This window comes from Camelus bactrianus, chromosome 5 (assembly GCF_048773025.1).
Source record: "Camelus bactrianus isolate YW-2024 breed Bactrian camel chromosome 5, ASM4877302v1, whole genome shotgun sequence".
Classification (NCBI taxonomy): Eukaryota; Metazoa; Chordata; class Mammalia; order Artiodactyla; family Camelidae; genus Camelus; species Camelus bactrianus.
In genome coordinates this window covers 55101647-55115953 of record NC_133543.1, presented here as the reverse complement: position 1 = coordinate 55115953, position 14307 = coordinate 55101647, and the positions used below count along the sequence as shown (strand labels likewise).

General features: G+C 32.5%; 1 protein-coding gene across 3 annotated transcripts in view; it reads right to left on the bottom strand.

The window, feature by feature from the left end:
* Nucleotides 1-14307, bottom strand: part of SCRN3 (secernin 3) — a 63706-nt gene that overhangs the window by 48705 nt on the left and 694 nt on the right. For all 3 annotated transcript variants that reach the window (XR_012507046.1, XR_012507047.1, XM_010960710.3), the window contains exons 2-5: nt 12631-12800; nt 10581-10762; nt 9818-10017; nt 7513-7725 (exon numbers count right to left, since the gene is read on the bottom strand). Coding sequence is in view for 1 of the 3 variants with exons in the window: in XM_010960710.3 (XP_010959012.1) it covers nt 7513-7725; nt 9818-10017; nt 10581-10762; nt 12631-12789 (754 nt within the window). In the remaining 2 variants the exon portion in view is untranslated. The remainder of the gene's footprint in view (nt 1-7512; nt 7726-9817; nt 10018-10580; nt 10763-12630; nt 12801-14307) is intronic.

Sequence of the window (14307 nt, the reverse complement as noted above, 5' to 3'; positions counted from 1 at the left end):
TCATATGTGGAATCTAAAAAAAAAGAAGACAAACAAACTTATTTACAAAACAGAAACAGACTCACAGACATAGAAAACAAATTTATGGTTATCGGGGGGAAGGGTGAGGGGAGGGATAAATTGGGAGTTCGAAATTTGTAGATATTGACTCGTACATACAAAATAGGTAAACAAGTTTATACTGTATAGCACAGGAAACTATATTCGATATCTTGCAGTAGCTTACAGTGAAAAAGAATCTAAAAACAAATATATGTATATTCATGTATGACTGAAGCATTGTGCTGTACACCAGAAATTGACACAACATTGTAAACTGATTATACTTCAATTAAAAAAATTTTTTTTAAAAGAAGCTGCTTAGAAGACAACAACTGCTTTAAGGAGAAACTGCAACATAGAAGGTCAGGCTCTTCTCAGAGAGTAGACAGTCTTTTCTCAATCTCCTGGATCTAGGCCTCTCACGTCCTGTTTTGGGAGTTCACCCATGTCTTCAAACAGTGAATTTTATTCTTCCAGCTTTTTTTTTCCAGCTTCTTATTCTTGGTGGGAGGTTAGTCTAATACTAGCTACTCCTTGTTAACCAGAAGCAGATGTCCAGCTTTGTGCTTTTAACCACTCCACTTTTATGCCTCCCATTTATTAAATACATCAGTCTCTTTTTACCCTCAAATAGTATCAATTTCTTAATAATGGTAATGAATGTGGTAGACCCATAATGTAACAAGTACAGTTTAAAACACAAAACATATAGTTCCCTGCCATCAGATAATATATTTTCAGATACTTTATATGGAAATGTTTAATTATTTCATTAAAATTATTTCTAAAGAAAGAAATAACTTTCATTTAAAATAGTTGGCTGAGCACAGGTATTTGTTTTCTCTCTCCCCAAACCCTACTACAATGACAGTAAAGGGAAAAAAATGAAAATACTAACAAAGAAAGAATGAAAAGCAAAAATTTCCCCCTAATTCCCATGATATATGGGAATAATTAAAAGAAAAAACCATACATCAAGCCTGCACCCAAACTGTGATTTTGTGACATTTCAAATTAAAATAAAATTGATTTCCATATAAAACAATCTAATGTTCCACCCTCAGTTAATCACGTAAGTTTGTTTTATGTTATGTTTTATGCTACCTAGTGTTTTGTGTTAATAGCAAATTTTCAGTTTCTCCATAATATAGCCATAACTTCAAATTCAAGAAAAATAGTGTACAGATAACTTGTTACGGGAGAAATATCTTTCTGCTATTTTTGGGAAAATGCAGCAAGAAAAAAGAGGATATACCCCCAAATAGCCCTTAAAATGAAAACTAAACAATAAAGCAAAAGCTATCCATTCCTACCTATCAGACACACAGCTTCCACACCTAGTGAGATTTTAGAATAATTCAAATATAAATTCCTATAAATGGCAAATTTTAATGAAAACAGTGTCAGAACCATAACACTGTGATAACAGAGGTATCATGAAAGTGTTTTCTATATTCAAAACCTACAATTCTCAAAATGAAAGAAGGATTTACATGATCACTTGAGTAGGATAGCTGTAAGTAATCCACTAGCAAGCATTGAATAAGTACTGAGGCTGCAGTGGTAGGGTTCAGTAAAATGAATGCAAAACATAGGGTACAATTTCACTGCAATTTAAACTAGTTATTTAAAATACATGAGTGAATATAGATACAATTTGGGTGTACATACAACACAGTTAATAGCTATCAAATAGGAATAGTTGGAAAGAAGATAGATAGGCTCTTCCATCTAGAAAAATCATAGGAAAAATTAGACATAATGTAGTAGTAGACAATTTTCTATAAAAGTACTGCAAAGACATTATTCTTTGGGAAAGCACAGAAAGCTGGATGCACTGTACTTTATACTTGGGGGAAAAATAAGTTTCATGTCAGATGCGTCTATTACTATAATCATATATGCATTTCAAATCTATAATTCAGTTATTCTGTAGTTAAATATAATAGAACTAATTATTATGATGCAGTGGCTAATTAATTTATAATTATTTCTACCTACTTTTTCTTCCTTTTGTCCAATCACCCTAAACTTTATGATTCTTGACATTTTCCTCTCCACCTTAATTAAGTGTTGCTATTCTTCATTTTTTTAAGAACACCTGCTAATTTGATGTCCTGAGACTTTAGGTTTATTGCCAGAAAAAAAAAAAAGATACAACAATGATCTTTGTTAAACTATCTGCAAATTACAATTTAATTCAACTAACAATTCTTTGTTAATTTGATCAAAAACATACTAAGCACATACATACAAGTGCAAGACACTGTACTAGGTGCTGAGAGAAATACAAAGACAAATAAGAGTCTATTTTTTTCAGTTTCATAAGGTGATAATTGAAGAGCACAGTTTCCTCGTTTATAAAATGAATGCATACTTCACATGTTGCTTAAAGGAAATAATGTAATCACTTAGCACAGTGTCTGCATTTATCTACTTTTTAAATAAATGGGAGTTGGTGTTGCTGCAACCAGTATTCTGTCTCTACTTTTACAATCATAATAAATCTAAAATCAAAATCCTTAGAATAACATATTTTAGCATTTTCTACATATCTGTCTACCTGAAAAAAGGTCATTTAAATAACCTACTTAAAAAATGACAAACTAACATTAAGAAATTTTATAGAAAACTTTTCAAATAATATGACATTCTCCTGGAAATTAAAATGTAAGCTATTAAATACTTTGAAAACAATGATGTTAAGGCATTCTGAAAACATTGTCACAAACTTTTTTCTGTCATAAATATAATTAATTTGCTTAATGAACACCTGAGAAGCAAATTTCAATCACTGACTGCTCTATCTCTTAGTAGTTAATTTCTGATTGATTTAAGACCATTTTATCCTTCAAGTGAAGGAGGATATATCAGCCACATATTTTTATTAGTGAAATGACCCTTTTAAAAGTTATCTTCCAATCAATAAGCTTGTAAATAAAAGTTATTTTTCTGGAATTATTTGGAGGCAAACAGACAAAGGTACAAGTTATTTTTAAGGGTTAGTAGTAACCAAGTATAAAAATGGGAAAAATACATTAATAAATAGGCAATTTATTTTAAAATCATAAATTTTCAATAAATATAAAAATATGTCTAATCTCATTAGTAAGAGAAATATAATTTAAAATACCAACATGCCATTTTTGCCTCCAAAATTTCTCAAGGTGAACAAAAATAATATCCCATTTTAGTAAATATCTTAGAAAATCAGCACTCAGATATTGCTGGTAGAAATTTAAATTGATGCAACTTTTCTAGTGGTCATTTTGGCAGCGTGTTTCAGAAGCCTTAAAACATTCACATGCTTTGACCCCACATTCTACTTCTAGAAAGTTATTCTAGGAAAATAATCATGGATGTGAAAATAAGTAAGCTATACGCATGTTGTATAATCTTCTGTAATGAAAAACTAAAAATAGCCTAAATAACAGGGAATTTGTCAACTAAGTAATGATTCATACAATCAATCTTTACTATATAATCATAAGATACAGCCATATGGAAATAAATAAGATACCAAAATAATAGAATACTATGCATCTGCTAAAAAAAATGAAAAGTTTCTGTATATATTAAAATAGAATGATCTACATTATATATTGCTAACCAAAGAAAAGTTATGTGCAGCAAGTTGTGTATGGCATGCTACTGTTTCTGTAACAAAAGAGAACAAAGAATATGTGTTTCATTAGGCATACATCATCCCTGAAAGAATATATAAGAAATTGCCCTTAGGAAAAAGAACTGAATATCCAAGGATAGGGTAAAAGGGAGCAACTTCACTGTAAACTCTTCTGTATCTCTGAACTTTGAATGATGTGAATATATTTATTTTTATAAGTAAAATAACATCATAGAATATTAAATAACATGGGAAGGAGTTCTGCTTTCATTTAGGCTGAGTAAGCTCCTATCAGACCAGCCCTCCCTCAGATAATTATAAACTTGGAACAAAATTTCCCCTTTTCCTGCCTTCTTTTTGAATATTTTCTTAGTATTCCATTTTAACTTGTGTGTTGGGTTTTTTTCTATTTCTTATTGTGTAGCTTTTTAAATAGTTGCTCTAGGGTTACAATATATATAACTATATTTTCTATTTACAAGAACCAGTATTTTACAACTTCAAGTACAATGCAGAAATCTTACCACCATATGCATTCCCCTCTTGATAGTGTGATTATCACTGCATTCTAGGGATGTAATTTTGGCTTATAACTGTCAGACGTATTTTAAGGTCTTAAGAAGGGAAACGCAGTATTACATTTACCATTTCTGTGGCTCCTCCTTCACTGCTGAATTTCCTTGTTTCCCTGTAGTATTACTTCTCTTTTATCGAAAAAACTCCCTTTAGCACTTCATTTAGAGCAGGGCTACTGGCAACAAAGTCTCTTAGTTTTCCTAGATGTCAGGATGTTTTTATCTCCCCTTCATTTCTGAAGAATATTTTAGCTGAATATAGAATTCTGGCTTGACAGATTTTTTCTTTCAGAGCTTTAAAAATGTTGTTTCACTGCCTTTACACATCTATAGTTTATAATGAAAAACTCACAGAAATCATTTTTTACCTATATATAATGTGTTTTTCTTTAGCCGCTTTTAAGATTTTTTATTTTTGTCTTTGGTTTTCAGCAGTTTGTGCACTTAGTCATAAATTTCTTTGAGTCTATAATGTTTGAGGTTTGCTCACTACCCTGACTCTCTAAACTTAAGGCTTTTGCCATATTGAGAAGTTTTCAGCCATTATTTATTACAAAACTTTTCCACATCATACCCTTCTCTCCTTCTGAGACTCTGATGATACAAATACTAGATGTCTGGGTATTATCCCACAATCCCTAAGGCTCTGTTCTGTTTGTTTCAATCTTTTTTCTCTCTGTTGTTCACACTGGATAATTTCTGCAGATTTATTTTTAAGGTCTCTCTTTCCTCTGTCATAGCCATTCTGCTACTGAGCCAATCAAATGAATTCTTTACTCCAGTTACTGTGTTTTTCAATTGTAAAATTTCCACTTAGTTCTTTTTTATAGCTTCTATTTCTGTCAAGATGTTTTACCCTTCCATTCATATCAGGAATAGTCACACTTAAAGTAGCAGCTGTAAGTCTTCATCTGATAATCCCAACATCTATATCATCTTGTGGTTGGTATCTGTTGATTGTCTCTTCCCTTCCAAGTTGATGAGATTTTCCTGGTTTTCACATATTGGGTAATCTTGTATTGTATCATTTGGATTATAACATTATGTTATGAGACTTTGGGTTTACTTTCTCTCTACACTGTCGTAATTTCAGGATTCGTACTATTTGAAACCAGGCAAGGTGATAATGGAAGGAAAAAGCCATAAAACTCACTGCTGGATCAATTCATACTTGGTGAGTTCTAGTTTCTTTCTCATATTGCCTGCTCCTTTTTACATTTAAGAATCCTCAGAAAGCTGCCCCCAGGTATTTGGTTACAGTCAGAAAGAGAGATAGGGTGGAGTGTATTTATACCACTTATCTGGAACCAGAACCACTCTACATGAAATGCTAATGAACTATAGATTCTAATTAAAAGGCAAAACTTATCAGAATGGATTTTTAAAAGATAAAACTATTGTTTTTTGCAAGAAATGTGGTTTAAATATAAAGATACAGATAGTTTGAAAGCAGATGGATAGGTGAATATATGTCATGTAAACAAAAGCAGAGGAAGACTAGGCTAAAATTGACTTCAAGATAGAGTATTAACAGTGAGAAATAACATTTCATGAAGGTAAAAGGGCCAATTCACCAGAAAGATAAAACAATTATAAATGTGTATATACATAATAACAGAGCTTTAAAATATATTAAGCAAAAACTGAGAGAATTAAAGGAAGAAACACACAATTCCATAAACATAATTGGAGATTTTTGCACTCTTCTCAAAGTAATACATACAACAAGAAAAAAAAATTACTAAAGACACAGATGATCACAATAACCATCTTGACCTAATTGATCTAATTGATATTTATAAAAATACTACACCTGGCAATTCCAAGATGTATATTTTGTACATCAAAATAGACTATATGCTAAACCATAAAATAAGTCTCAGCAAATTTAAAAGGACTGAAATCCTAAAGAGTATGTAATCTGAGTTTAATGATTTTGAATTAGAAATCAAAAATAATAAGATATCTAGGAAACTCCCAGATATTTGGAAATTAATAACACACTTCTAAACAATCCATGAGATTATTTAGAATAAGAACCAAGTGGAACATATAGAGATGAAAAACATAACATCTGAAATGAAAATATCACTAGATGAGATTAACAGCATATTAGATACTACAGACAAAATGATCAGTGAATTTGAGGACACAGCAATAGAAACTGTCCGAAGCAAATGTAGAAACTACATCCTTTCATCTGAATGTCAATGTAACTTAAACATTTTCTGTGGCAGTTACATGCAGATTCATTATAGCAGATTTCTCATCTAGATGGGAGATTAGAGTAAAATCTGAATATCTGTCATACTAAATATTCACATAGTGGGTATAGAGACACAGATATGTTGGGATTCCATATGGCTTACTTGTTCCCAACCAGTTTGTTTCTCAGCACAGCAGAGGTAGCCCCAGCTGAGCCTACAAAATATATGTAGTTCAGAGTTCAGTCTCTCACAAGAGAGTATACTGACCAATACCTGGGACAGCAGATAGCTCAAATCCAGGATAGGATTCTGAGCAAGGAGCAGAATAGTAATCTGGTAAGTGGTCCAGTTCCTGATCCCCAAATAGGTCTTTCACCTAGGCACCTACATCCTCACGGATGTTAAAACTAGCCTCTAAGGCGTATATCTGGTCCACAGTCCTCTCTTTGACACAAAGAAGAGGAGGACTGCATGAGGAAGAGACATCTCTAATCTTGCTGACACTATGGGTTCTCTATTTTTGGTACATAGTGATTTTCTCTTCTTGTGTTTGAACCTAGCTATACATGTCCTTAATGTTTAAATACTTTATTCAACATTTCTAGAGTTTAGGAGTGGAAAGGGGGAATTCTTACATCTGCTCAGTTTGTCTTTTTGATCAATTCCAGATATAACTTCTTTGGTTAGAAAATAACCAACAAGGGTACTATCAAAAGATAAATGAAAGAAGCAGCAGCAATAGTCAAAAGACGATTGTCTCCATGTTCCTTCTGAGAGGAAAAGTAATCCCAATTTGGTTTTAAGAATACTAGTAAGAACTAAAGAAAGGGTCTGAGGATTATAAATCTGAACCTGTCCATCAAAAAGAATCATTACTCTCTCACAATTATACAGCACTTTACTCATCTCAAAAAACAGCTTACAATATCACAATGTTTTCAGTTTTAATAAAACTGTATCTTTACTTAAAGTAATTCCTCAAAAAGTGAGATTTTATCATACCCACATTATATCTACACAAAATACAATCTTTCATTCTGTATTATTTCAATGATAAAATTACCTTTGTGTTTATTCAGAAGCTTGTAGCCTTCACAGTACCTGCCTGGTGAAATCATCATCTTGGCTGTGTCAAGGTAAGAATATGCTGCAGTAAAATCAAACTCCTTTTTACCATCCCACCAACCTTTCTGCTTAGCATAGTTTCTCATGTTTGGGTGTTCCCGATCAATCTTGGTCGTTATAGAAAGCTGATTAGAAATATTACGAACTCCCTCTATTCAAAAAAGAAGAGAAAGGAAAAGAAAATTCATATTTAATGTACCTATCTATACATTATGATCCTTAATCAGTATTTCAACGTAAATATAGACTTCTAAATGTTGTACCACATGCATCTACTACAAACCCAAAAAGATAACTGAATTACTTTTTTTAAATTAAGCTTTTTACTTTGAGGTAACTACAGATTCACATGCAGCTGTAAGAAGTAATAGAGAGATCTGATATACCTTTATACCATCTCTCCCAATGGTAATGTCTTGTATAATACCACAACCAAAATTCTGGTATCCATATAGTCAAGATACAGAATATCACAAAGATCACGCATGTTGCCCTTTCACAGCCACACTCATCTCCCATGCCTACTCCCTCATTAACCCCAGGCAACTATCTGTTATCCACTTCTATAATTGTCATTCCAAGAATATTATATAAATCATACAATATATAACCTGTTGGCTTTTTTTTACTCAGTTTGATTCTCCAAAGATTAATCTAGGTTACTGTATGTATCAACAGTTTTTCATTCCTTTTTATTGCTGAGTAGTACTCCCTCGTATGGATGTACCACAGTTTAAACGTTCACAAGTTAAAGGACATCTAGATTGTTTCCAGTTTTTGGTTATCGTGGAAAAAGCTGCTATAAATATTCATGTACAGTTCTTTTGTGTAAATTAAAATTTTATTTCTCTGGGATAAAGGCATAAGATTGCAATATGCAATAGTAGTTGCATATTAGTTTTTTTTTTTTAAGCTCCCAAACTATTTTCCAGAGTGGCTATAGATTCTTACTAGCAATGTATCAGTGATCCATTCTCCACATTCTCACTAGCACTCAGTAGTGTTATTTTAAAATTTTTAACCATTCAGATAGAGGTGTGGTGATATCTCATTGTGGTTTTAGTTTGCATTTCCCTAGTGACTAATGATACTGAACATCATTTCATGTACTGTTTTGACATCTTTATATCCCTTTTGGTGAAATGTCTCTTCATGTCTTTTGCCCTTTTTTCTAGTTGGATTGTCTTTTTACCGTTGGGCTTTGAGAGTTCTTTACATATTCTGGATGTTAGTCTTTTATATGGCTACTTTAGAAAAAATAGTCATAAGCCAAGTTTAGAACAGAAATATAAGGCTTCTAAAAATATCATGATGCTAAGTTATAACAAAATTTTCAACTAAAATACAAAATAGAAGTAATAATAAAAGCTTGTTCTTTACAGATCATAATGATAAATGAAAATTGATAATGTTTTAAAACAGATTTAAAATGTATGTATCATTCATACACCATTTAGCATTTTCACAGGCGCATCTTATCGTCCCTGTAAAACTATGAGATCCAGCAGGTAAGTCCACAAGAAGTATGTGATCATGCTTGAGCACAAGGCTGTACTCTAGTGAAAGAATACTGAACTGAGAATCAAGATAAAAAGATTTAAATTCTAAATCTTTCATTCACTGCCTTCAGTAAATCACTTCACATCTCTGGATCTGCTCATTTTAAAAATTAGAGAAATATATGATCACAAAGAAATCAAGAAAAAAAGGCAAAGCATTCTAAAACAATCAATTGTATTATTTACTCAATGACATCAAATTTTTACACTTTATTACTGTATCAACATACTGTATCAACATATTTTTTCTAATCACTAACCTACAGTCACCAGTCCCCAACAACATTCCCCTTTCCTCACCTCTATACCCACACGTGATAAAATTCTGGAGTTCATCCCAAAGTTAAAAGAGGAAAAAATGATAAAGAAAGGGTTTCACTTTATTAAAAAGTAAAAAAGTACTATAAAACAGCCATTAGCTACTGCACAGAAAATGTATACAGGTTATATGAAATTAATATCATATATATGAAAAAGAGATAACACCATCTTTTCCTCTTTTTCAAGAAAGCTCTTTATAATGCTCTTTCACTGGATGTTCTTTCAAATTGTTTCATTTCCCCTCCAGTACAACCCTTCATTACACTGCATTATAGATTCTGAAAAATAATGAAAGGAAATGTCTGCAATTAAGGGGTATTTATTAATTATAAAACAAATTAAATCATGAAAAGTTGTCCATACCTTGTACTTTTTCTGCTGCCCAGTGCTTCCCTGCTGTCTCCAGAATCCAGGCTTCATTCCTATCAGCTATCAGGAAACTGTTGTGATAGCTAAATACCATCCTACCCTCTGCACAGTTTCCACCCTGGCCATATTTTTCTAATAAATCAACAATGACATTGAGGGCTTTTTCCGCTGTATCAGCTCTTTCAAGGCCAAGTCTAAAATGAAAACATTAAAGTTCTCAGATTAAAATAAATTTCTATTTTCTTAAATAATTTCATACATGAGATTTTATGTTTATATTGTAAAAATTCTTTCAAGTTAACAGATACACTGAAATCCAATTCTAAACTATTCCTTCTGAAGTCAGCTTAGAATCATGAAAACAAAGTTTTTGGAGTCAAAAAGATCAATGTTCAAATTCCAACTTGGTAACTTATTGGCAAGTTGCTTTATCTCTGAACCTCAGGTAGCTCATCTGTAAAATTAGGATAATAATAATACCTAATAAGGTGATTATGAGAATTAGCTACAGTCTGATAAAGTCTGTTAGGAACTTCCAGTGAATCATAATTTTCAACTCATTCCCGTCTCCCAATTAATCATATTAATTGAGAGTCTTGAAATTGCCTATCTATATTCTGAAGCATTTTTTAACACAAACTGTAAAGTATCAAAGTCCAAAAAATGAAAAAATGGAAGATAAAAGATGTTAAGACTTACACCAAAATTTAAAATTTAGACAAGTTCTATAGTGCAAAAATATAACAAAAAAAATAACCTGACAAGGTCCATGCCTAGTAGTGCCTCTTCATCACAGACTTCTTCTCTTCCCCATACGGCTTCATTCCCAATGCATACTCCATGCTCATTGGCTCCCATTTCTGCCCCCCATAACCAAGCTGGGCGACTAAGGACAATAGCGTATGTTTCAGGAACTTGATCAATTTCTATGTAAGTACACTGTAAAGAAAGTCATAGCAACAAGCATAAAACCAAAAAAGAAAAGTTATCATAATCTAGAATAATAAAATCAATCAGAAGACATGACCATTATGACAGAGATAAATAATTATAAATTGAAATTTTCAATAATAAAGATATTACCCTTAAAACCTTCAGAACTGACCCTAGAACATTTATTCATTCAGGTATTTGCTAAGCATCTCCTACAATAAAGCACTCTACAAAGAGATGTTACTTACAAAGATGAATCAGATACAGATCTTACTTTCAAGAAATGAAGACTTGTACATTAACTAAAATATAATGAAATATAAAGTATAAGGGGCATGAAGAAAAGCGAAGATGAGGTGCTAGCAGAAGCTCAGGAGAAGGGATAGTTTCTAGTTGTAAAATCTTGAAATATTTTGTAGAGGAAGATGTATATGAGTTGAAGCATAAGGAAGCAGATCTCAAACTCAATGTGCAATGTTTCTTCCATTTAGTGATATAAGTTCCATATATGGTAGCCCTTAAATACATGTGATTGCCATAGAAGCCCATGTCACATGTGGAAGTCACCCATCGGGTATGTTCACAGCAGTGAAAAGAATGAGAACTGCTGGTTATAGGATAGATGAGACTTAAACACGAAGAGACAAGGTAGAAATGGATCCAAGATGAATAAATAGCCTCAGCAAAAGGAAAAATGGCCTAGTACAGTCAGCCTTCCATGCCACGGGTTCCATATCCACAGATTCAACCAAACATAGATTGAAAATATTTGGGAAAAAAAATTCCAGAAAATTCCCAAAAGCAAACCCTGAATTTGCCACTTGCTGGCAACTATTCACATAGTATTAACAACTATTTACATACCATCCATATTGTGTTATAAGTAATCTAGAGATAATTTAAAATATACAGGAGGATGTGCGTAGGTTATATGCATTTATATACCATTTTATATAAGGGACTTGAGTATAACTGGATTTTGGTATCTAAGGTGGTTCTGGAACCAATCCCTTGCACATATGGAGAAACAACTGTATGCATAAAACACCTATATATTTTGGTATTAGAATATCAATAAAATGAAGTCTAAAAAATACATAGCAATAAAAGCATGATGTGAAAATTTTACTTAAAGTTCCATGCTAAAAGGAATTTTTTATAAAATTTTTAAAGGATCCTTTAATTAACGTGTACACTATCAAATGACTGCATAAAGTATGTAGCATCTACAGTGTTATCACTGGATCCAAATAACCTTCTTTGATGATAAAACTGTTATTTCCAGAGTCTGGGATGAGTTTTCCTGTTCCCCAACAATCAGAATCCTTTTTGCCCATCAAACTCTAGCTGAAACCTCAACTCCTGGTGAAGCCTCCCTTGATTCCTAGTCTGAATTCTCCACTGCTGTCACAGCTTGCTGCTCTTAGTTAAATTCAGCATTTAAACTAGCCTTCTTTATAACGGTGCTAGTTACATATACATCCTATTCCTCAGCTAGACTCTAAGCTCCTAGAAGACAGAACCAATCTTGACAGTAGGCTTTAAATCCCTTTGTTCTATTCAACATGTTTGCATATGGTAAGTATTCAAATATTTGATCAAAGAATTAACAATTATAGGCAGAAATAAAGAAATACATATTTTGAGCATAAAAAAAGAATTAACAGTTCCTGTTATGTTATTTCAGTTTCCTCCAAATCACTGAAATAAAAGACCAGAAATCTAGTTCTGATTCAAATTCTTTTTCAAATTTAAATTCCTGAATTTTCAACTTCTACAAATAGCCAGCTAATGATTTTTTTAAAAAACAAACTAACCCTGTTTTTCATATTTTTAAAGAAAAATATTGCTAATAAAACATGTATTTCACCTACCTTAAGAAGTTCTTTCAGGTTGTCATGAACTGCAGCAGGAAAAAAAACTATCTCCTGTACTTCATCACAGGGTCTATCTGAATTTTTTCCAAAAATAATCCTATTATCAACTGTTGCTGGAGGTAATGCCACAAAAGTGTCACAAGAACAGGGTTCCATTTTTTTTAAAACTAAAAATCACATGGAAGATTCAAAATAAAAAGAGAAAAATATTTTCAGTATATATAAAACAGAGAGTTTTACTTGATGACCAGGGGATGTTACTGCCATATCTAACAAAAGGTGTTCATTAAAGTTTTAAATTTAATATACAGTACTTTAAAAATCTGTAAGAAAATGAGTAGGGAATGAATCTAGTACTACAAGAATCAACAAGAAAATAAGAATGACAGGTACCTTCTTCTAGTTTATAGGTTAAATTTACCCTCTAAACTCTTTCTATCCTGAAGTCCTCCCTTAATCTCCTTTCACTATTTTCCATATCTGGGAACCCGTGTACCTAGCTCTACTATTACAAAGACCATATTTGTGTATACATATGACTCTTTTTACTGTAGGACAGTGAGATCCTTGAGGTCTGAGAGTACGTCTTTTTTTTTTTTTTTTTTTTTTGAGAGTATGTCTTATTACTCTTTGTATTCTCATCACTGGAACTTATCTTATGGAAAAGTCCCAGTATTATGTACCCAGGATTTCCTCAAAGGAAGGAAGAAAGGGTCTCTTTTGAACTAGAGAAGAGTACACACAGATTACAATAGTGATAAGACTTAAATTTTGAAAAAGACTCACTGAATCAGACAAACACAAAAACATGTCAATAAAATTTCAAATTGTTGCTATTTCCAGGAAGATTTTCACATTCATAACTTGTACATTCTGATTGTATAATTTAATAGCAAGATCATGTCTTCATTTGTAATTTCAAAAAATCTAAATCCTCAATTTTAGTAGAACATGTTTGCTTCCAGAATGACACATTGTTTTAGAGTTTCTTTCTTTCCATTGTTTTATAATACTCAAACCTTAGAATGGTTTTACACAAACAGATACTAGCAATTTGACTTAAATCTAATAAATGTTTCATTCATAAGAGAACAAAGTGACTCAAGTAAGAAAGAAACAACTTCAGTCTGAAACTCCTAATGGTTTTTCTCTTTTCCTCAATGACAGAGGAGAGGTCACCATTGCTTCTGTTCTTCTCTGTGTGAATTTCCACCTTTATCTCCTAGATCGTCTTCTATTTGTGTTACAGTTAGTTCCACCACTGCCTAACTGGCAGATTATTTAATCTCTAAACCTTCTGCCTCATGGGTAAATCTCTCAGGGGGTTGTTATGAGAATTTATAAGACAATGAATAAAGCGTTTTGCACAGTGCATAGAACATATTAGACACTTAAATGAAAGCTGTTACTGTTATTATTTATCAGAAGTGTAAGTTTCTTACAAAAGGCTTTTTGTTTTTTTAATGGAGGTACTGAGGATTGAACCCAGGACCTCATGCATGCTAAGCATGCACTCTACCACTAAGCTATACCCCCACGTCATACCCCACTGCCTCCCACGAGAGCACTTAGTTGGTGGATCCTCTACAGCAGTAGCAGACACGTCCACTCAAAACCCTGGAGTCGCAAGGGCCATCAAGCTGCATTAGGTGATCTGAGCTAACCAGGGTCGTG